The sequence below is a fragment of the Leuciscus leuciscus genome, assembly GCF_965113295.1.
Source record: "Leuciscus leuciscus genome assembly, chromosome: 8".
NCBI lineage: Eukaryota > Metazoa > Chordata > Actinopteri > Cypriniformes > Leuciscidae > Leuciscus > Leuciscus leuciscus.
In genome coordinates this window covers 7,437,792-7,463,377 of record NC_138732.1, presented here as the reverse complement: position 1 = coordinate 7,463,377, position 25,586 = coordinate 7,437,792, and the positions used below count along the sequence as shown (strand labels likewise).

The 25,586-nt window shown below is 38.5% G+C and overlaps 1 protein-coding gene across 4 annotated transcripts in view; it reads right to left on the bottom strand.

Annotated features, from left to right (window-relative positions):
- Window positions 1–8,322: 8,322 nt before the first annotated feature.
- kctd8 (potassium channel tetramerization domain containing 8) overlaps window positions 8,323–25,586 on the bottom strand; it is a 33,012-nt gene continuing 15,748 nt past the window's right edge. The window contains exons 2-4 of one of the 4 annotated variants that reach the window (XR_014207958.1): window positions 10,386–10,970; window positions 9,536–9,609; window positions 8,323–8,992 (exon numbers count right to left, since the gene is read on the bottom strand). Coding sequence is in view for 1 of the 4 variants with exons in the window: in XM_082177050.1 (XP_082033176.1) it covers window positions 10,444–10,970 (527 nt within the window). In the remaining 3 variants the exon portion in view is untranslated. Of the gene's footprint in view, window positions 10,971–25,586 lie in introns of all 4 variants that reach the window. The other 3 variants (XR_014207957.1, XR_014207959.1, XM_082177050.1) reach the window with 3 other exon arrangements.

Here is a 25,586-nt window from a genome sequence, read left to right as displayed (position 1 = left end):
CGCTTTCATTTACAGTAGTAACTCCCTTTTTCCAAAAATGCAATAGTATATGGCCCCATTTATATTAACATCTGTCTCTAGTCATCCAATCACAAGTGGTTAGCTATAAAAACAGATAGAATTGGTGTCCAATGCAAACCCCTTTTTGAGCAGTTTAGGGATGCATATGGTAACTTCCCACTTGTAGCGTAAGCACTAATGGATCTTGGTGAGTCACTAGGCCGGCTACTCGCCTATAACACATATTCACTGCATCAAAACAAGAGTTTTACACTTTACCAGCTATTGCTGCCTACAAATCCTCCCTGGAGGATCCTACTTACGGGGTCAGAAAGCAAGGATCAACAACAGAATCAATGATGCAAGCTTCATCGAATATGAGACAAATTTATATTCTGATGTAAATCAGCTCTGAAAAGACAATAGTGTAATTGTTCAGCTCAAGTCAGTTCAGTGTTGATTCAGTTCAGTTTAATAACTATAAAGATCATCAATGAACGAGGTCAATTCAGCTATAAGCAGCTCTACAGAATACAATTGTGGGTTATTATTCAGCTGGTTTATTCCAGTCAGTTTTGATAAAATTTTTAAACATGTATTTTATTATTATGCCACAGAACATTATTGGAAATTATGCAGCTGTTTCTTAATAAAGAAGCTAAATAAGCCATGAACATGATTTACTAATTATACTGTTAGTCAGTGGAAGGTGGAGGGATTTTCTTATTCTAGAAATATTTGATTGGAGAATAATTTGTATACACCCCCGAGCAGGAGATGATGTCATCAATATTTTTGGTTTATTTTCCTGGAAGAGAAAAAGGCCAAGAACACACCCAGAACAATAACTAAAAATATAACTATAATGATAACTATATTATCACAGCAATGCACAATATAGTTCTGTTTATTATAAGCTTGTGTTGCAGTTTTGTCGTCTGCCGCTTTAAATGCTCAAGCTCTATAAAGCAGGATGGCTTCTGATTGGCTGTAAATGTTTTTTTATCATTCATCCGATGGAAAAAAAATCATTCTGAAAGTGAATCCAACGATATTGTTCCTCTATGTCGTTATTGTTATAGTTGTGGTGTGGACTGTTAGCCTGGTTAAAACCAGACCATTCTCAGTAGTAACTGAGTTATGGTCTGGCAAAGCTCCATAGACAAATCATTTCCAAAGGGGCGTCACCAACGGACGTCGCTCAAATGCCTCTCGGCGCAACTGGATAGACCTAAAACTCCAAAAAACAATCAGAGCGATCGTCATGTGTAAAGCCATATGCTGCGTCCCAATTCGCCTATGTTACACTACGCCATAAAAGTATACTCTTTTTGTGAAGAAAATGTATTTACTTTTGAATGTGTAGCAAAAAAGTAGGCAACTTTTGGACATAGGCTACTACTTCATCATCTTTATCGTACGGATCTGTCGCGTGCATCCCGTCATGTAAACTGCCCTGTCAATCATCTTGTCACAGTTAAAATCCTCTATTAAATCTAATTTAATTTCCTACCGTTTCGGAGAGAAATGTAGTAGCACGTTCATCTGCCAGTGGGTCTTTCATGGAGACTGTCCTCATGTGTTTGCAATTTGAATATAATAATGCTGCATTTAAAAGTTGCTGCGCTTCACCAACGGAGTGGACGTCGCTCAAATGCCTCTGGGCACAATTGGATAGGCTAGACCTAAAACCAATCAGAGCGATCGTCATCGTGTAAAGCCCGCCTCAACGTTTCTGATTGGTGCCGCGATTTCCACGGCATGGAAATGGGCTTGAATGAGCTCTTTGCCAGACTACTTGCAGAGCAAATCTAAATTTGCCGGAAGTTGTCTGGGTTTTCCCAGGCTAGTGGACTGTGCTATTATTTTATATTTAGAATAACTTTTAGAACTATATCTGTATTGTTATAGTTATTGTCGTTGGTGTGAACGGGCCAAAGATCAAGTCAATTGTACCTGCATATACGGATCTGCTAAAATATAAATATTGTGTCAACTTTCAGGAGTACACTAGTGTAAATGACCTCAAAGAGACAAGCCACAAAACTCTCATTTAGATTTCCATATAAACAGGCCCTATGAAACAAACATCATTTCAGGATAACAGCGCTGACTCTCACACCTAAAAGCTCTTGATTAAAGTATCGTTGAGCAGAGGGATATCAATTCAGCAAGACTCATGTTTTTTCTTCCTGGCCTTTATTGCTTACTGATGCAGAATACTCAAAACTGCTGAGGTTGTTTTACTTCAAAACTCCCCCTTCCAAGATTTACAGTATGTTTAGAGGACACATTTACCGCGTTTTCACCTCCAGATCAAGTGATTCACAACTTGCAAGTTGCTCAGCTTTTTCTTTTTTTTTTTATAAATTCCAAAGTAAACATCAGACTGGAATAAATAGGCCAGAGATTTATTATTAATTAATCTTATATTCTGTCAGAACAGAAACCGCTACAAACCATGCTAAGCAATCTGGGATATTTGGCTGTAGGAGTGTTTTATCTGAGGCTAAATCGCTAAGAACTGGGACTTTAGATCTGAGATATCGCTCTTCCCTAGAGAGCGAGTTTAGCGAGTTTAAAACTGTTATGTGTGAGGGAGTGTTGCAAAACAACATCAATTGTAATTCAGCAGGCTTGACTGTAATAAAAAGATTTGTTTTGTTAAGATCTAGTTCCTGGGAAGTGCAGTCAAAAGTGCTGGACAAAGCATATGTGCTTCATTACCATGTGCAAGTCTGTAAGGCAGAAATGCACCAATCAGCAAGTCCAACTGAATGATCTACCTCTAGCAGGTGCAAACATGCCATTTTGAAGTGTTCGACAGCAGCTGCAATCAAAGAAAGCTTTAAATCCTGCGTTTACTTTGAAGACAGATGTGTCTTCCCGCTGTTGCATCTCTGCACCATTACTAGAGCATCAGCTGGGAAAACGTCAGCCAATCAGAAGGCACGGAAGCTATTGATGATTTTTCAGCAGCTCCATTGTCATTCCGATCATAGCTCTATCAGTAACATCCCTTGCACTAAACACAGCTGACAATCGCCTGCAAGCTATCGCCGTCCCATGCGACGAAGGCCTGAGACCGAGATGAATCCGTGAGCATGCTGCAAGCCTAAAATCTGTCAATTATTTTCTTGATTGAAAAGCTCTCATGATCGCTGTATTCCCAAACTCCATGTTAAACAGCAGAATAGTGACATCTCTGTCCTTGAGCATAATAAATACCGCAATTAAAAAAACATGGTGCAGAACAATCATTTCTCTCAGGGACACACACACAAACACTTGTCTTCATAATGTTTCTGTACATTGTTCAAACGTGGCAGGTGCTCAAGGTGGTTTTGAATGATCCTTGACACAATGGATAAAATATTCATGAAAATGAGAGAACAGTTCCTGAAAAGTATTCATGGACAGTTGTAGCTGTAAGGCAGCCTAGGCGTTTTTCTAGTCTTATCTAATATAGGGTAGGTGTTTCAAGATTCTTATATTCTGTTAAGACCTGTTATTTTAAACACATTTTTTAAACACAAGAAAGGATCTTCTGTAAAAGACTGTCACCGTGTTCACACCACTGCTCACTTAGGGTGTTCCCAGCTCTAGTTGCTACAGTCATTGCATAACGTCACTCCAGCTAAAATATCTTTCCATGTCAATTCTTGTTGACATCAAATCAGCCTAAAGATGCTAAAAATGAACATTCTAAAGGGAAAAGGGTTTTTAAATATCACCTGCACATCATGCATCATATCAAAAATCAATGCATGCCGTTTTTCTGTGGTGAGAGTGCAAATGCTGGGTTTACACACAGAATGAATCAACACACGATCTCAGACACATTGTGTTCCACATGTATTTATAAAATGTAAGAATATTTTACCAATTATTATTAAGTATATTTGTATTATAATTTAATATGCAACATGATCTCAGACATGTTACTTTTAATATAAAAATGAATTATTTAATTATAAACTGACTGTTTTTTCAAATCTATAATATAGCCATTATAATATATAGCCTATAATATAATCATTTATTTATTTACCTTTATTTTACCAGGAGACTCACTGAGATTAAAAACTCTTTTACAGGAGTGTTCTGGCCAACATAGGCAGTCGAGTTTGCATACTATACAACAAAGATGCAACATACAATACTAAATCCAACATAAAACATACATCCAGTTAAAAACATTTACACACCATTAGTACACTCGCTATAGAAAAATGTTCAAATGACTAAGACACCAACGCTGCGTCCGAAATCGAATACTTCCCTACTATATAGTATGCGAAAAGCAGTACGCCAATATGTCCGAATACATAAGGTGTGTCCCAATTTGTGTATTTATGCAGTATTCGATGACGTTTTTAAGGATAAATAGTGTGAGTCGTCTGTTCTCACTGAAAATTCCCAAAAGAAAAAGTGCACTTTAAATACCCGGATCACATGATGCACTAAAACTTCATGCACTCCACTGTTGCAGAAGGGGGAGGGGCATCAGACTCCGAAGTTCAATGACAAAATAACCTTATAAAATTCACACACTACAAGTACACGGATGACTGTATAGTGCATAAGTAAATAGAGTTTAAGTAAATAGAGTTTAAGTGCATAATGTATGACCTAGCTGGATGACATACTTCCGGCAAGATTCTGAAGTGCACATTCAATGGACACTTTACTATCCCATGAGGCCACGGGAGAGGATTTATGAATGGAGGTGAAGCGACGCAACTGACACTGGTAGGTTACCAGGTAACCTACCAGGGGGCCAATGTTTCGGAAAACACTGAAGCTTCCCCGGGCGCCGCCATTGATTAGCAGACCATCACCTGCTGTTAGCATTCCATTGACTCCCATTCATTTTGGCGTCACTTTGACAGCGAATAACTTTACATCTGAGGCGTTTGAAGACTCCATTTGTCCATTATTTATTTCTAAAGAAACACGAAAATGTATAAAAGGCTCCATTACCTTGTATCTTACGTTATGGCCCCGTAGAAGCAGTTTTTGTAAAAATTCGCTAACGATTGCGTCATAACCACGCAACTCTCTGTCGCACAGTAGAGAGATTACCGTATGGACAGGAGGAGAAGCTTGCGCGCAATTGGGGGGACGTGGAGGTGATACTTCTACTCACACTCTCCGTCTCTGCAAGTTTCGGAAGGGAATGATTCAGATTTCTCTTGGCACAGCTAGAAGACAGACAGGTTGCTCACGTCACATCTACGTCATCAAGCTCAGTTTGAGTCTGCGCAGTACGCTCAGCCATCAGGAAGTGAGTGCTTCTAATTGACTTCACTTTTCTCCGTTGAATCCAATGGGGTCGCTGTGTCCATTTCTTTTACTGTCTATGTAGGTTACATGATAAAGACAACATGGCTGATGTGGTATGTCCAGATTACATTCATTCTACACACATTCATATATACAGTAGAACTTTTTTTAATGGTCCCGAAGTAAGTTCAAATTCAATTGTAGTACAGTAGCCTACGTGATTTCGGACACACCTCAAGTTTGTAGTAAGTCATCTGAGGATTCCAATCTGAGGTGGCGGCATATTTTAAGTAAGTTTTTTAATTTTTTATAAGTGGCATACTCTGGAACTTGCTCAGTACAAGATTTAAATTCATCTTGTGAACACTCAACAGTATCTGAAAGGAAATGAGTCACGTGAGCTCCACTGTCACCACTACCATTGGTAGTCCTCACATCAATTCGCTTTGCATAAAGTTAAACTTTTCTCAACTTTGTCAGAACACACTACACTACAGCATGTTTGTTCATGTCACCGGAAGTCGCAAGCTCTGTTCTGAACACCAACCTTATTATGCCGGGCTTTCCTAAAAGCGATTGATATGTACTCCCTACTATATAGGGTTAGATGTAATTCTCATAGTGAAAGCCACTTATGTTTTTATAAATGACAATATCAAGTGGCACATGCGCAGTCAGTTTGCACGTGCTGTGATGGATTGTTGAGTGCCTCGTAATTGCGGTTGTCATTTTCTCTCTATACCCTACCGTAGACGCATGACAGGCGGCAACGCTGATGCAAGCATTTTAATGTGAAACATAATGTATGCGTCTCCCTGAGAAAGCTTGGATAGCGGCTTTCTAAAACAGGTGAGGGGAAGCCACTTATTCTGAAGTTGCCATGGAGATATTAGAGCACAATGATGCTAATTCTTCTTTTTTCTATTCAAACAAATTTAAATTTTCCATAAATAAGTGCTTTCCTTTTGTGAGGAAAGAGGACAGCGAGAGAGGGCTTGCTTAGCTGGGAAAATGTTCCTTCTCGAGGGGTTCTTGGAGAACATATCAGCATATTTGATCTGAGAGAACAGGACGGCAGCATTTTAAACGTTGAGTGTTTGCATTTAGATTGGTGTGGTGCGCTTCTATACGGGTGATATTCATGAAAATGGGATATACTGATGTGTGTCACGGCTTTAATTCACCTAACAGCATATTCATTCTCTCAGTGGCTGTATTTAATGGAAGCAGGAGCGCTCAGCCTTTCCATTAACTGTTTCTCTAACCTTAACTTTATAATGCAAGACTCAATGAGAGTTTTGTAATCTGTCTTTTAAATTTCCATTTGGCATAACATTTAGTTTCTCCATTAACACATTTCCGTTAGTCAAACTTTTGATTGTTTGAATTCTTTGAAAGCTGAGAATTAGTATGTCCATTTCATTTCCAGAGTAAGAATAGGCTGCTACTTTTGAGTGGATGTCAATGTAGAAAGACACATTTTGGGTGTCATAAATAACCAACTGAACTACACATCAACATTTTTGTTTTCGCCTAAATTAATGATAAATCACTCTGCAAAAACACTTTAAGGAAAGAGCTTTGGAAAGACAAAAACAATGACACACTATAAATAACTGATTATATTGTATCTCAAATACAAGACAGATGTCATTTTGACAGGTATGAATAAACTATGTGAGATCTTCCTGACTGATTACATGACTAATACTATGAGCGCTTTTATTACAAGCATCACTTCAGATGTCTGAAATGATTACACCAAGCTGAAGAGAAAAGTCTCGGATGACAAAGTTAAGACTCAACGTAAATGAAGTCTCTACTCAAATGAATAATAAAACATCCTTTTGACTCAAAATAATTATGATCTTGAAGACTTACCAGCCATCTAAGACAGGTGAAGTGCCATGAAGTCTTTAAGGAATCCCTGCCAAAACCAGCTTAAGGTGGAAGGTGTGTTTTGAAAGATGGGAGCTGGTTTCTAGCTGGTCCAAACCGGTCTGGATTAATCTGTGCAACATGTTTAGAGGGCAATTTATTTATTTTTTTGATGCAACCACCTTAGACAATACGTGTTACCTGTCAAATACAATATTTCCCATAAACACTGATACACCTAGGATTTAAGAATTGAGAAAGCATCTAAAACATGTTGACATTCAGTTGTGATAGAAAATATGTGCTAACATGATTACTTAAAAAAAAAAAAATGCAAAACTCACAAAAAGTTTGTGTAGCCTTGTTGCTGGAGAAATATGGAAAGAAGACCTTTTGGATCATGGCTGCCCTTGATATTGCCTGATTTTATAAATGTTTTTTCAAACATATCTGACTTTGTGAGGAGACGACTTATTAAAGAGATGCATTTCAGCCCCTTCTTACCACACAGTGTTGTGAGATCTTGCAAGAAAAACATACTGATAAAAAGCTAAACTATAACTTGTTGCAAAGAATTTTCAAAATGACATCCTTTTACAAATAGCATTAAAATGTTATACACAAAATATATACAACTGGCTCTCTAGATCAATGAATAAATCTCACAGGAAAGGAAAAAGCATGCATTTATGCACCATTGGAGTGAGGAGGCACTAGAAGAGGCAGAAACATGTGACGAAAGGAGAAACAAACTTTACATTATGTAGAGTGTGGAGGTTTGATAGCCATCAAGGACCAGCAATCCCAAATGTGTGACTATTCTGAAAATAAGCAAATTAAACGCTACTGTCTTGATGAAAAACAAGCCCAAAATCGCTTATAAGAGCAGATGGCAACAATTTTCTGTCAGGATGAATAGCGGGGACATGCTTTGTTGTCTGAAATTTTTATATATATATATATATTTCATTGAACAGATTTTAAATGTTTAAATGCCTGGAACAGCCTGGTATTGACATTTTCTTCAGTAAAAAATAGAGAGAATAAAAGCGCTGAAAGGTAAATTACCAAGAGGTTGAAAAGAAAGAAGAAGAAGAAGAAGAAGAAAAAATCAGTTCAAATGAAATGAGGGGGAAAAAATGCACATTAAATCACCCATTCATAACATGATACTTTTATTACAGGACACTGAGGCAAATCAACAAATAACAACTAATGTCTTTACAAATTTTGGAGCATTTCAGATTTCACAGCAGACTAACACTAAGCCCTGATTTAAACCCATTAAACATTATATTTCTAGGATGACAGAGTCGACTGTGCCTTGTGCTTTTCAAACCTGTGTCCTGGATTGAGACCATGTCATGTCTCAAACCGGCATTTACAGAATATTGTGCTTTAAACATATGCAGAACACCGTACACATCAATTGGAGGGCGATCATCAAACATCTCTCAAATACAAGTCTTTATGGAGATGGAAATGCACAATGCTCACTGACATTTGATACACAGCCTACGGCAGATGGAAAGATCATTCCCCGAGTCTGGGATGACGCACTGCCATAACAATATCTTGGAACCGTTTTCAGCACGTGGATTAAACTGCTGGCTTAACGCCATGGCTATTTCCATTTTTAAAATAAATCTTGCTTGGCTCAAACTTAAACTAGAATTAATTTGTGTCACGAGGATCAATTCTTAAAGATGATTTCACATTAATGTTTTGCAAACTGTAAGGGAAACAACGAGGGCCGGATCATCTTTGGAAGGTCAATCTGCACTGTATTAGTTAAGAGCCCGGGTGTTCCTCTTCATCTCCTTTGGCCCTGGAACCAACAATATGTTTTTATGAATAATTTGTAGCAACACACTTCCTTGTTGTTTTTCTTTCTTTTTTTGATTCCAAATCAAAATGTCCTTCACAAATTGCTCTATAGAAATGTACATGAAAGAAATGAGTGTGTGCACACATACAGACATAAGCACACACACAAAAACACAAATGAATGGCACATAATAAAATGTCATAGCAAAAGTGGCCCAGACAATTTCTATGCATCATTCTGAGAAACCTCACATACAGAAGAACCAGTGCAGAGATGATGTTTATAGTGGCCCATCATAAAAATGCAACAATTAGTTCATTTAAAAGGATGGAATGAGAAGAAAATGTATCTATTATATTGTTACTCATTTTACTCTTATATTTCAGTTAGGATTTTAGATTGTGTACTGTACTCATCGTACCTTTCAATTCTAGCTTCATGATTTTTAGCAAATATAAGGTTATATTTTAAATATTTCAATATATGTATATATATATATTATGTCTGTCAATTTAACAATCATTTAGTAATCACCACACTTACCAAAGAGCAAGCAGCACAGAATGAGCAAAGAGCCGCTCACAAAGGACGTGTTTTTTGCCTTCAAGATGGAGCAACTGAATGGAAGCGAATGAAATACACATAAAACGGTTTTGTGATATGCTGAAAAAAGATAGGACAGATAAAGACATAATGCAAAGCCCAAAGACATCAATCTAGAACAAGTTTACATAAACCAAACGATAAGTAATGGCACATACGCAACACAAGTGTCCTATGTGAACGGCCTACACTTGGGGGCTTTTCTTAGCAAATACTGATATATGTAACTGCAATTTGATGAATTAATCAGCATATGATTACAATTTTTTATTGTTTGATAGCCCTAATATGTGTATATAAAAGACCATTTCATCTACATCTAGATTCACCTCTGAAACAAAGGTAGGTAGAGACAACTGCATTTACATTAAATCCGCATTGCTTTTAACCAAACTGAACAACTAGTTAATGCACAGTGACGCTTCTCTCTTTTGAACACCACAAGGATTTATTTGTACTTCCACTTTGGCTAGATCACCAAAGATAGTCGGTCAGTTCAGTAGTTTAAAGAGATATACTATGAGCCCTGTTTGCAGACCTTCTGGATAATGGAAAGGTTTATTTAAATGACTGTAGATGGAATGGCTCTTTGTCAAAAAGTTCTCCATCACCACTTTTTGGAAAGCTGCTAAGGTCTAGTTCAAAGATATCAATGGTGCTGTCAATCTGAACAAAAATGGAACAAAGTGGAACATGTTTTGTTGGCTCAAGTTTTCCGATACTCGGTTGTTTGGTTTTTTCAATGTGAATCAAGACCTTTAAGGACTTCAAAGTCTGATGGACAATCTACTGTGTGAGATTGAGAATAGGTCGGATGGTTTAAAACAGTTCCCTATCCTGAGTTTCCCTTATAGACCGTATTTTTGAAGTAGTTCTGACTGCCACTGCCGTTTGCGCTCTGGGAACGCCGGGGGGATCTTGATCTTTCGGAAATCTCGGATACACTCTTTCATTTCCTCTTCTGCATTGGGCCTCTCCAGAGTCTTTCTCCGGGTTAGACCGCTTCCCCCACCTTCCCGCGGACCCACTCCACTTGTGAGGGACTGAAACAGCTCACTGTTTCTCCTCTTATCCGGCAGCTCCATCCACTGCACGGAGGAACCTTTCTTGGGCGGTCGGCCGAGGGTAAGAGTGCTTGGAGGCCGAGATACGGAGTGCAGGGCGCCACATGGGGCCAGGGAGCCCCCCACGACCTCACCACGTGACACCAGGATGGGGCCCCCGTCCTGGGGAGACGTGGCCTCTGAGTGGGTCTCAGAGCTGGATGTGGAGAGCTCGTTCAACGAGGCTCCGCTCTCACTGGCCTTATCCAGCATTTTATCAGACTTGGGCTCCTCGCGCTCCAGTTTAGGGGATGCTGACTTGCAGGCAGGTCCTGGTGGATAGATAAAGAAAAAAAATTAGCTGATTAAACAATCGAAACCTCTAGAGGCCAATGGCAAAGTCTCACAGACTGAATTGATGATATGCTAAGCTCCTTTGTGTTAGCGTATGCAATAAATCACACTAGTTTCATTGCTTCTTCTCTTTACATTGGTTTTGGTATACTGTACATACACTGCTAAAAAATGTCTTATGCAGTAAAGATATCCAAGCATCCTTAAAACAAGGTATGTGTACTTAACAAGCAAAAATTGCATCAGGACTTGTTTTTAAAAATGTATATTATTTAGTTAGATTTAGGCCTAAAACCAGAGAGAAAAAAAACTGTTTGCCAATGGGATAAAAAATAAACTTAAAATCTATTTTCTATAAAATCTATCTTTTCTATAAAATTTCTATCTATCTGTCAATCTAAAAAAAATTTTTTTTCTGGAAAACAAGTAAAACAACACATGTACAAATTTGAGCAGAAAGGCACCATAACTCAAATTAAAGGGTTAGTTCACCCAAAAATGAAGATTCTGTCAGTAATTACTCACCCGTAAAACACAAATTAAGATATTTTTGATTAAATCTGAGAGCTGGCTCACTCCTCCATAGGCTTCTAAGACACTATAACTTGCTGGCCCAGAAAATGCATTAAAGAGATCGTTAATATAGTCCAAGTGACTACAGTGGCTCAATCTTAAGTTTATAAAGCGATGAGAATACTTTTTGTGCGCAAAAACAAACAAAAATAACGACTTTATTCCACTATTCATTTCCTTCTCTCTGGGCCTCGAGTTAGTTCACGTAGTGTAATAGCGTAGCGCTTCTGTGTTGCACGTCACACTATATTAACGATCTCTTTAATGCATTTTCTGGGCCAGCAAGTTATAGTGTCTTAGAAGCCTATGGAGGAGTGAGACAGCTCTCAGATTTAATCAAAAATATCTTAATTTGTGCTCCGAAGATGAACGAAGGTCTTACGGGGTTGGAACAACATGAGGGTGAGTAATTACTGACAGAATTTTCATTTTTGGGTGAACTAACCCTTTAACTAAAGAACGAATGGTTCTGTTCCAAAATCTAGTGAGAAGCTTAGCTGCCTATATAGGCAACACACTAAATGAAATATAACGTGCTGAAAGGTAATGGCATGATGCACAAAGCATCAAATACACTAGGGTACATTTTAATTAGATAAAATTAAACAGATTTTATCAATATGTTTCAATACGGACTTATCAGTTTAATTTTTAATTCGAATCAAAAGTATGTACATTGCTTTTGCTTCATTTGTTATCTTTTTCCACTGAGATTTTTCCTTCCCCATACACAAATACATGAGATGTTACCTTCGGCCAAACAAGACATCTTAAAACGTTGCTGCCTCCTTTTTGAAGCACACTGTTGGGATTGTGATTATGATGCCATGGCATGTTGTCTAGGAATGCAGCTCACAAAGTAAACACAACAGAATATGACTCTTTTTAAAAATAGATAGCTATCCTCTTACAGAAATGTGTGGCATTTCAATACAATGTTGTTAAAGGCTCATTTTTCAAAGCATTATGTCTTATCATCCCACAAAGATTGAGTCATTCAATATGGATATATGTTGTAATTCACAACACAGCCCTTGCTGCATTCCCTCTTAACCACAGATTTAAAAAGCCTGTGAGCGGATGGCATGCATGTATTGAGATAGAGGGGTTCTCAGTTACATAATTCAGCCTCAAGCAAACACCAAAGCACTTGGGTCAAAAACATGGAAATGTGGTCCATAAATGGCAACTGACTGCACTTCAATGCAATATCAAGGCCTCTGTGATGATTACACGCATAAGAAATATGTTCAGAGGATATGAAAGTTCTTTACACTGTACAGATTAAGACAAGTCTTAAAGTAAACGTCTCAATTCGCCCATAAGAAGTCTTTGCTGTCCAGGCTTCAACGTTCTTTGAGACAGCTTTTGATTTTCTGGTTCTGCAAAAGAAAATTCAACTCATTTTGAAATTGAAAATGAAGCTTTATAACTGGCCAACACAGCTAACTCAACTACCTACATCTAACCTTTTGTCTATTATCTCTGAATTGTCTCATAATGATGAAATAATAGTTTTTTTTCCCAGAGAATCAGGAGCCAGCTGTAACTGCACGCTTCAGCAAGTCTCTTAATGTGATGCAGAGGAGTTGCTAATTGGTGATTAAACGTGGATATGCAGGCGTAGCTGAAAACAGACTTCATCAGTTGCTGTTCAGGACACAGATCATTGAAGGAGACCCTCTGAGAACAGGACACCTGACACATTGGTTGGACACAGATCCCTAACCATCAGACCTTTGGGACAAGGAGGCACAAAACTAAACACACACCACAGTTAAACTAAAATGTATACACTACTGTATGCATTTCACACTGACAAAAATAAAAATAGTTAAAATAGCAAATAGTCAAGTGTAATCAACAACATCGACATTTACATTTACAAAATTGCTTATTAACGTTTTCTAGCTATTTTGTACTAGCCTTTTGTAAAGTATATCCAATTTTAATAGCGACTTTGTTGATATAAAACCCCCAAAAACTTTAGACATAAGGGAAAAAAAAGTGTGAGACAGTGAGAAACAGGAGGCAAAAACCAAAACAAAAAAGTAAATCACCAGCGATCTAAGCCGAGCATTACTATTACTTTTTAGGCCCTCATGAACGATGAAAACATTGACAGCCAATCAGAAGCCATCCTGCTTTATAGAGCTCGAGCATTTAAAGCGCAGACGACAAAACTGCAGCACGCGCTTATAATAAACAGAACGAAATCTTGCGCTGATGTGGATGCTAATATAGATATCGTTATGGTTATCTTTAGTCATGGTTCTGGGTGTGAATGGGCCTTTAGAGTTAAGTAGAGTTGTAAAAACAAGTATGAAACGTATGAAAAATAAAAAGCATCCTCCACCAATTGTTCTAAACGCATGAATGATTGTCAAGACGAGTACTATTGCTTTACTATAGTAGGTGATTAGACTTTTTTTAGGTGATAGGATTTGTGTAATAAGAAGAAAAAGTTCTTCTGGTAAAAAGACCAGAATAAAACTTTAGGAGAGGCTCTTTTGACGTGGCCCAGTATGCAACCACCCAGAACAGCAACTGCATAACAATACTCACATTTTCTTTGGAATCTATTAAATGATAATAAAGTTTCAAAGATATGTTAAAAACATGAAATTGTTGAGTAAGCCCACTCAATAATCGACTGTCAGAGGACCACATACAACCTTCATGCTGTAAATTGCATAGCTGCGTATCTGAAGCAGCAGCGTATCCATTAGCTGAGGTCAAGGGGCCTCAGATGCAGCTGTAGAGAGCTCAGCATGACCTTATTAAACCCAACAGATGTTCCCTCTACACTCTCCTGCCGTTCTGAATTAGCTTGAGTGCTGGAACGTTCCGGAACGTCCTCCAATTTTCGCCATTCCAGGTTTCACCGGTCTTTGTGAACTCATTCTGTGTGATTGGATGGTTTTAAAAAGAATATCCTGCTATTAAATAACATATGGTGAGTTGATCATTAAGGCACATGTGGCGAGTTGGAGGCATTTTAACAGTCTGTTCATCCTATTTCTCCTGTTGCTTCATAATCTCTACAACAGCAATAACCATCAGGGCCTCCAGCAAACGAGCTAGTCGGGCTAATGAATGGCTTCAAAATGCACACACACTTCCCATCTCTCTTACAAAACAATTACACATGTAGATCCACAGATTAGCTCTTACTGGTGTGTCTAGAACTTGTGCGGCTCGAAGGAAAACAGTAATAGCTTCTCTCCTTTGAGTGAATACAGTCTATATCAAATTGTCATTGGGTTAATGAAATGCATAAAAACACTTGGTGAGGTGATACCTGTGCTGGCACTACAGGCGGGAAAACGTCCTATCATAAAACATCTCCAAACAAGGCAGTGAGATGTGACACATGGAGGTCAGACCTACAAATAATGGAAGTTAAAGTACTAAAACCCATAACAAACAGTTCTGACATTCAAGAATGCAACTTCTAAGTTTGAATTCGCTACCTTTATTTAAAACCTATTATTTTTCATTTTCAGTATACCCAGTATACCCAGCATACCCAGTATCTTCAAACACACTGGATTTGGAATAGCACACTATGGAATAGGGTAAAAGTAGCCTGGTTAAAACCAGACCATTCTCAGTAGTAACTGAGTTATGGTCTGCATGGCAAAGCTTCATTAATAACTCATTTCCAAAGGGGCGTCACCAACGGATGTCGCTCAAATGCCTCTGGGCGCAATTGGATAGACCTAAAACCAATCAGAGCGATCGTCATCGTGTAAAGCCATATGCTGCGTCCCAATTCGCCTAAGTTACACTACGCCATAAAAGTATGTACTCTTTTTGTGAAGAAAAGGTATTTACTTTTGAATGTGTAGCAAAAAAGTAGGCAAGCTTTGGGACATACTACTTCGTCATCTTTATCGGACGGATCTGTCGCGTGCATCCTGTCACGTAAACTGCCCTGTCAATCATCTTGTCACAGTTAAAATCCTCTATTAAATCTAATTTCATTTCCTACCATTTCAGAGAGAAATGTAGCAGCACGTTCATCTGCCAGTGGGTCTTTCATGGAGACTGTCCTCATGTGTTTGCAATTTGAATATAATAATACATTTAAAAGTTGCTGCACCTGGCCTGCGCAATTGGATAGACCTAAAACCAATCAGAGTGATCGTCATCGTGTAAAGCCCGCCCCAACGTTTCTGATTGGTGCCGCGATTTTGAGGGATTAGAAATGGGCTTGAATGAGCTCTTTGCCAGACTACTTGCAGAGCAAATCTAAATTTGCCGGAAGTTGTCTGGGTTTTCCCAGGCTAGGGTAAAAGGGTAAAAGCCGCGGACTTTGAGCATGCAAAATTTCTTCAGACACTGCAGTGGTCGTGATAGGACATCGTTTGCAGTCTGACACATTCGTTTGCTTATGAATGGAAGTCAATGGAACATAAAGTTTAGTGTGAATGCCCCTTTAAGGCCAAAAGGAGATGCGCTTCCTCTTTAAAGTGTTAAATAGAATGTCATGAAATCGTTTCAATTCATGTGTTGCCTAGCAACAACCTACACAACCCAGCACAAACGCTCCCGGTAAATTATTTGTTATTAAAGTGAGTATGTTCACAAACCATGACTAGCCTATAATTTAAACAGAAAAGCAAGCATACCATATGCGTGATTTGGTATGGCAGCCAATTCGAATAATAAATAGCCTATCAATGAGCCTTGGGCACCAAACACCCTTTCGCCGGTTTGTGGTTTGTCCCTCTTCGGACCCCTGTTGGTAAATTCTCATCACTGCTGAACGAAAGCAACACACAAGCCGTGCCATTTCAGAGATACTCTGGTCCGGTCGCCTTGCCCTAAAAATTTGGGCTATGTCAAAGTTGCTCAGATCTTCATTCCTGCCCATTTCTCCTGCATTCAACATGTTGATTACAAGAACTGATTATTTGCTTACCATTTAATCTCCCATCTAATATATGTGGTCTTGTTAGGAGATGATCAACGATATTCGCTTCACCTGTGACTGGTCTTATAAATTTCCCACCATAGGTCATCATGTATTAATTTATTTATATTTTTTAATTGAAAATAATTTTAAATTGTTATTTAATTTATTTTTGTAGCCAAGACTTCTGTCTATCAAACGTAAACAAACTCTGAGGGATATTCATTGGAATAAAAAGTATGACAACCAACATCGGTCACTCCGTCACTAATATAAATATAAATAACATAATAAATATAAATAACGTAATAATCATAAAAAACTAAACAAATACACCAAATGCTCCTAGTACTAATATAAAAAAAACACACACAGTAAGGTTGGATAATGACTGCTGAAAATGTTAATTATCCTCTCAGCTGTCAGAATGCTGTTGGCAGAGAGACACAGGTTTATCCCTCATTCTGCCCTCATGAAATAAAGACCAATTAACTCTGGCAGAGACATGAACCGCTTTAGAAGGATCTTTTCTTTTTAGAAGGATTCTGACGACTCATTCAGCTCTCATAATAGACAGTTATTCCAATATGTCGAGTGAAGTTGCATTCTTGAATTACTGGGCGAAAGAGAATTCAGTTCAGAAATCTCTCTCTGAGAGATGATTTTCGCACATAAAGCTGCTTCTCAAGCAGCTCACGTGAACAGAATTGAGTTCTTTCTCGGATCTTATTGTGCCTAAAAGGTCAAATACACAGAGAATTATGTAAAAATACCCATCTTGGCGAGTATTCAATTAAACAGTTGGTTATGCCTTAAGTAACACAAACAGTTGAGAAAACGCATGTGTATCAGTACACTGGATCGGTGCATTCTGTCTTAACTTGACAGCAGCCTTATATACAGGGGCGTCGGACTGGCGGTAAAACCAGAACTGATTACCAGGATCCCAAAGGGAGAGAGGGCCCTTGAAAAGTCTGGAATATATTTTATGTTACCTGGATATTTTCATTTCCTAATTAAATTTCCTAATGAATGTCAGATGAAATGTAAAGTTAGTGTATTGGCTGAATAACTTTGTTGATTGACTGACTGGTCCCACCCTTTGCTAATGCGCCAAATGGTTTAGTCCATCTGCACGCATTTTGTTTATGTTAGTTAGTTCAGCCTCTGGAGGAGCGCGAACTTCTGCTGTAGAAATGTCTTTCTCAAAGCAAGGCAAATCAGGCCACCCAAAATGAAAGGAACGACATTAGAAGGAAAGAAAACAAAATGAGGGGAAACAATTGGTAACTGACTTAATTTCAAAGAAAGGTGAGCACAATCTAGAACACGAAATCTGTAGTGCTAAACTGCTTGAATATCTCCGTGATCGTTAGTGCTAAAAATCAACTGAGACAACCCATTGAAAGAGCAGAACATACACTTTCAGATGATAATTTGGTTATACATGTAATCTGAGGTAAAGGCTAAATAAATAAACTGAACACTAACAATGCTGTTTGCACAACCCACCATTATAATAGCCTAAATTGAAACCTGTTTTAAATCAGCCAGCAGCCATGTCACCCTGTAGCTCAAGACTGGTTGCCCACTGAAGCTAAGCAGGGCTGAGCCTGGTTAGTACCTGGATGGGAGACCTCCTGAGAAAACCAGGTTGCTGCTGGAAGAGGTGTTAGTGAGGCCAGCAGGGGGCGCTCACCCTGTGGTCTGTGTGGGTCCCAACGCCCCAGTATAGTGATGGGGACACTATACTGCCAAAAGAGCACCGTCCTTCGGATGAGACGTTAAACCGAGGTCCTGACTCTCTGTGGTCATTAAAAATCCCAGGATGTCTTTCGAAAGTTGTAATATAATTTATCTTAAACTTAGTAACCACAGTAAAGTAGGCTAGATAATGTTGAAAGGAGGTTTGAAATGTGTGTGCACACATGACAAATGATCAGGCTACTCTAAGCATTTACAGTTAATAGTTATTACGCTATAAATATCTAGGTCTACAGATTGCAGAGGCCATTATTATAATTAATTTTTTTGAGGAACATGGGGGCCCATCAGGACTGCCTATGCATAGGGCCCGGGATCTTGTGCTACTCCCCTGCTTATATACCTGCTTCTGTCTGTGTTAATCAAAAAACTAAATAAAGAAAATCATATATATAGATGTCACCCCTCCGGATCCTACTCAACCCTTCTCTGTGCGGGCCTCGAACCTGGGTCTTAGGCATGGGAGGCGGGTGCTCTAACAAGGAGGCTAAAGACCGCATTCTCTAGCATCAGATGCTAGAGCGCCTCCTGAGATCAGGGGAGTGAGGTTTACTCGCACAGCTCTTACTAGCTAGCCTCCGTTACACTCACCCCCCTTAACCCTCTGAGGTAGAGAAACGCGCCGACGCGTTTTGCTGGATTTTTTTCACATAGCAGCAACATAAACTTAAATTACTCCGTCATTTATGGTTATACAGAAAAAAGAAATATAAAAAAATAATCTGTGATATTTCTACTTTTGTATGTGTCCACTTACAATCAAATCAAAACATTGTGCTTTTGTAAAATAAAGAAAATAAACAGGGTGTGCGTTCTGCCTCTCCGTCGCGGTGAACTTTTTTTTCTTGAGCATGTCTATAAACTGAAACAAAACTCAGCGAATACTTCTCACACATTTATGAGCCATATACCTTTATACACATTTAAGTGTGTACTTTTAAATGATCAGATTCAAACTGAAAACAAATATTCTCTGTTTAAGTAATTTGTATAAAACCAACAGGATGTCCAGTATCTCAAACGCTTGCTAATTACTTTTTAATTCGACACGCCCACTCGCGCAAAAGAGATTCACATGCAAATCTCCACATGGGACGCGAACGCCCTCGTTACCTCAAACACAAAACACCAAAAAACTTCACAAGTCTCTGCTTTTCGTCGAGTTTGGAAGACACGTCTGAGCTTACATTGGATTTACCTCAGAAGAAGAAGAACGCGATTTGAAGACAAGAAAGATGTAAGGTAAGAAATTCTTACTTATTAGTTTATGGTATTGTTGCATAAACTTCACATTGCAGTTGAACTGTTGCTAGATACTGTATATGGTGAATATTATACTATTTAGACCCGTGTTTCCTGTTAAATACTGTTTGTGGATATCTGCTCAAACATAGATATGTATAACCATAATGTTTAATATTTTGGAGCGCGATGGCGTTTGAATATATCATATTTTGAGGCGCTGTGGGTTTGAATGTATCATATTTTGGAGCGCGCTGTGGGTTTTAATGTATCATATTTTGGAGCGCGATTGCGTTTGAAAGGAAAAATGCACCAAACATTAGGCTTTATGTTTTTACTATTATCTCATTTCATATGATCATAACGAATGGAAACATTTGAAGTAACATATGATAATCAATATATTTTTCTCTAGCGTAGTTGTTCTTGAAATCTTTTGGAAGATTTAATTTATTGTTATTATTATTTTATGCAGCACTGCGTAGCCTATGCCTACAAGGCACAACAAACCTGGTGTTCATTATATATTGTTGGAAACGTGTGTGTGTGTGTATTCTGTGAATTTTAAAAATAAATTTTAACCAGAAAAATCTAAAATCTATTCCCAAAATCGTGCAGCCCTATAGTTTCTCTCGATATCAGTATGTTCACAGTTTTTTCTTTTTTTTTTTCTTTCAGGGACCAGATGCAACTGAGTCCTGCTGACTTCAACATTCACATGAGTCTCTGTACATGAACATGGTAAAGTGAAAATCAAACACCTTGGAAATTAAAGGTATGTACAATGTTTTTAGGAATGGCACAAAGGTCTCTGTCTTTGGATCATTGTTTTCAATGTGCTCTTTTGTCATTTGTATTTTTGGATTGTGTTGTGTTGTAAATAAATCCAAACAATCTAAAAGCCATTCTTTTTTAAATCTCCTCATTCTTTGTGCAAGGTTGCTCTGAATGACAGGGCCTGATCGCTCCTAATAGGGCAGTTAGGGGAGTGTCTTTGTCTTTCTCAGGTGTTGAAGGCTTACATATTCATGAGATGATCACGCCTCTTCGCATATGGCTTTGTCACAAAAAAAAATTCGTCTTAGAAATTTTAAATCAATATATTGTCTTATCTGAATGAGCAGTCAGGGTGATTTTCACATAGTTTTGGAGCAAATATTCTAGGCTATGTCATACAATTTTCAAAAGTCTTGTGAAGAAATAATCAGTATGGGTTTCATGGCCTTATTTCAGTGAGAATTTTTTTTTGTATTTTCACAAACCACGCATAAATGTCATTATCTCAAAACTACAAACTTTTACATACATGCTGCTGATATATTATTGTAGCAGAGTTTGTGCTGAATACAGTGTAAATGAAGTTCCTAAACGCAAGTTAGGGAGGAGTGAGCCCATCTAATCTTTCAATCAACAGCCTGAGTATATAAGCAGCCGCTTACCTCTCTCTAGCATCAGCTGTTCCAGTATCCCTCCACCTCCCCAAACTCCACCTTCATCTCAGGTACCTTGCCCTTCAATTATCATATCCTACATTTAGCCACTGGGGGGTATATCAGAGCTCGAGTTGAAGCTGCTTCATCGAGCCCCTCTTCAGTGGACAGCAAGCCAAATAAGTTTAACCTAATATCTTAAAGATTTTATGGGCAAGCAAACTCGTTAATTAGACTTTAGCCATGAAAATGTCACTAGTAACAGAAAAAAACACAAATGTCAGAGCATGTCAGAACACCTCCAGGGCCCAGAAAACAGCTCAGACCTCAGAGGGTTAACCTCACTAACATCCGGGACACGGCACCACTGTCACCCCTCCGGTTGTGCAGGCCTCAAACCCGGGTCTCCGTCGTGGGAGGCGTGTGCTCTAACAAGGAGGCTAAAGACCACATTCTCTAGCATCAGTTGCTAGAGCGCCTCCTGAGATCAGGGGAGTGAGGTTTCCTCGCACAGCTCTTACTAGCTAGCCTCCGTTACACTCACCCCCCTTAACCTCACTAACATCCGGGTCACGGCACCAATGTCACCCCTCCGGTTCCTAATCGCCCCGCTCTGTGCGGGCCTCAAACCCGGGTCTCCGGTAACAAGGAGGCTAAAGATTGCTAAAGTGCCATTTGAGATCAGGGGAGTGAGGTTTACTCGCACAGAAAATTTGCATTTATTAGTCTGAGACTAATGTAAGAGCATTCCAGGGATGCCAGACAAACTTTTAGCAATTGCTGGAAGATTTCAGACTTGAGGAATGAAACTCTACCCCTCCTTGTATGCATCTGTTTAGCATTTCTCGCCGGTACCCGGCCGCCACAACTGAACGCACCCTGACCTTTGCCTGGGGAGAATGGATTATTGGAAAGAGAGAGAGAGAGAGACAAGGGGGAAAAAACAGACAAGTTGAACACATGGCTGATATATCATTGATATGCACAAAGCATTTCTGCAGAAGGAATAGAAAAGGATTGAAAAGAAGCAAAAATCTGATAGGGATTTCAATAAGGCCATAATCCTACTGGGGAAACACAAGATCACAGGAGTCTAGCCGTCAGCTGCACGGCCAAACAGCAGGGCATGAGAACTACAGGAAGTGACCTTCAGGAATGACTCACACAGATAAAAGTATGTTTAGGTGGTGATAATGCAATAGATTGGCGTATGTTATGATATAATCGTGATGACTATGATAAAACGATCCAATCAGACTCTGTTCCACTGGAAGCAGGAAACAGATTGTGCTTTATCTTGATGTCATTGTGAAGCTGATAATGTTAGAGGGACTGGGACAAAATATACGGTAATTAAAATTCCATGCAATAAAATGCTCAATTTCTTCTACTATAATGGCAAGGCAAACATCCCTATCACATTAACTATATAAAAAGTAATAAGGGGTATAAGGGATTTAAACAACCCTCTAAAACTTCATATTGGACTGTAACCAACTTTACAATGCCATAGCAACCTCCTGAAATAGCAACAGGCTAAAAACCATTTAGAACACTTTAAAAACTGCTTAGTAACACCCTGGCAACCATTCAAAACATTCTAGCTTCATGGAAGTGACTTTTGCACGGACACACACTATACTTTAGATTAATTTGAATGCATTTATAAGCTACAAAGTTACCCAAAAGTTGCCCATTAAAAAACTCTATGCAAATGTACTTTCAAACATCACTACAATTGACATTATAACCTGCACTGAGAAGCAGCAGATGTCCTCACATGCAATGTCTCTGTGGACAAAACCATGTCCTAGAAACAATTAGCATGAAACCATTGTAAACATATTGTGTGTGCTCATTTTTCCACCACAATCACTGTCATAGAAATCTCTCCATCCTCTCTGTACATTTACTCTCATTTTCTCTTGCAAACCTCAAAGGAGAGAAGCGTTTATTTCTGATGAGATATTTTGGTTGACACAGATGCCCATGATTTACGCTTTTCAGTTTCATTTGCCTCGCTAAGCATGATGGAACAAACTGTAAATAATACAACTATGGCGTCTGGTTTTCGCTTTCTTTTTATAACAGGACATTGCAACGACTCTAATGCCTGAAATGAATATAATATGATGAAGTTTGAGTTCACTCACACAGATACTGTAGGCTCTGATCAGTCAGCAGGGAAAAAAAACAATGCTAAATGCAAATAATAAAAAGCAGATAACCATATGAATGTACATAGAGAAGAGACCAGAATAAATATGGTCATTAACTTTAAGAAAAAAAAAAAAAAATCCTGTCCATATATTTTGTTGATGTCAAAGGTGTCATCCAATCAAACTATATTTTGTGCAAATTCATGTCACTTGATAGAAATACACAAAATCAAAATTATTTAACATTTTGCTATACTGAAATACATGCCACAGAATTCTGCTGATTTCCCCACAAAATTCACTACATTAGATTCAGTGCGAGAGAAAGTTTGAAACGCACATTCAAAAGTGTTTTTCATCTCTCTAAGCCGCTATGTGTATGCGTAATGCGTAAATGTTAATGTAAAACATGACTAATAGTAATATATATTATGCATATGAGGCATATTATGCCTTGTTCCCACAATAAACCGATTTAAATTAACTTTTTCAAAACCATTAAATATAACCTAAGCATTTTTCTTATTGTAAGGATTGCAGCCAACATTATTTAATGCCAGCTTCAAGCAAGACTGAGACAAGAAAGATGAAAAACAGGAAACACAACTCATCCATCTGATCCATCCCCATGACTTCGCACAGAAATGAAGAGGGAATTTACAAGGACTCAAATTTAATTGACAGCCATCTGGACAACATTACAGAGTCTGTAAAGCAAATTTACTATCAACAATTAATGAAAGTAAAGAAATGAAACAGAAGGACTTTGAAATTGCTGTTGGGGATGTCTGGTATAATTGTGCATGATAACACTCCATAGCAGACACTCCTTGCCTGTTTGAGTTTGGCAACAGAGCTATAAAATATTCTATATCTTATTCAATTTATATCTTGGAATTTATCATGAATTTGCTCTGAAATGGTTTTTGAAAATTAGTTGTTGTTGTTTTTTAATCAGAGGATCATTTTGACCAAACAACAATTGTTATCAAGTAAACTCAGAATGCAAGATACAAAATAAAGCAAAAATTGTTTTTTCAACTCTGTTTCATAAAATGAACAGATTTACATTACATTTTACATTTACTTACACAGATTACATTTAGTGTTGTCAAACGTATCGGTACTACCATTACCAAAAAAAAAAAAAAAGAGAAAAAAAAAAGCATTTCTGCAGTACTGGTAGTACAGATTACCGGATATATTTGGTACCCGCTAATAGACACTGCTTGTTTGTGTTTGTTTGAGCACTCTCTGGCCGTCAAAGGTTTCTATTTATATTTATAGCATGTTGTCATTAATGTCAGACTGCACGGCAGTCAAAATGCGTTAAAAACGGACACAATCAAGAAGACTCAACCGGAGTATTATATCATCAATCCGCGACACATTCAGTGACCTGCAGGGGGTCAACCCTATGTTCCCACAGCCCTATGTTCCCACGGCCCTATGTTCCCACATTTCTACGATTTTTTTTTTTTTTTTTTTTAATTAGGCCCTATGTTCCCAGACCCCCTATGTTCCCACAACCATATGTTCCCACAGCCCTATGTTCCCACAGTCCTATGTTCTCTCATTTAACTATGTCCCCCATGAAGGGTAGGTTTCAGTGCTTGTGCTGGTACAGGGATAGCCCAATTACATCCCAGACAAGTCTCCCTCCTGTGAGGGGTAGGTTTAGTATGTTAACTAATTAAGCCCTATTCCCCTATGAAGGGTAAGTTTTAGTGCTTGTGCTGGTACAGGGATAGCCCAATTACATCCCAGACAAGTATCCCTCCTGTGAGGGGTAGGTTTTAGGTATGTCAAACAATCAAGCCTAATTCCCCCACAAAGGGAAGGATTTAGTGCTTGTACTGGTACAGGTACAGGGATAGCCTAATAACATCCCAGACAATTGTCCCTCCTGTGAGGGGTAGGTTTAGGTATGTTAGGGTTAGGGTTAGGGTTATGGTTAGGGCTGTGGGAACATAAGGCTGTGGGAACATAGGGCTGTGGAAACATAGGGCTGTGGGAACATAGGGCTGTGGGAACATAGACATGTTCCCATGTGCAGCTGCATTTACATGCGGTATAGAAATGGTGGCTAGCAAACAAAAACAATCTCTAGCGTTAATTTTGATCATGGCTTCTCTTGAAAAGAAAACTGGAACAAAATTAAGACTGTGTGTGTGGAGCAAGTGGTGGTATACTGTTGTCTCACTAATTGCGTTAGTCAGGTAACTGCGTAATCAGGTTCTGCCCTACCGTTCTTGTTACCTAGAGTGACAACCACAAAATTTGACTGTATTGATGCCGACTTCTGAAATTTAGTACCGTGAAAACCCTAATTACATAATTTACCAACATATACAGGGAGTCCAGCAATTTGAGACCATTTCGTCTTCTCCAATATAATTTCATTTATTTGTATTATTTCCAGGTTTAAATTAGATTCAATGCGTTTTCAGACTTTCGGACCCCAATGTATGAATACTTGAACATTTAATATGTGAAAATGCCAGAAAA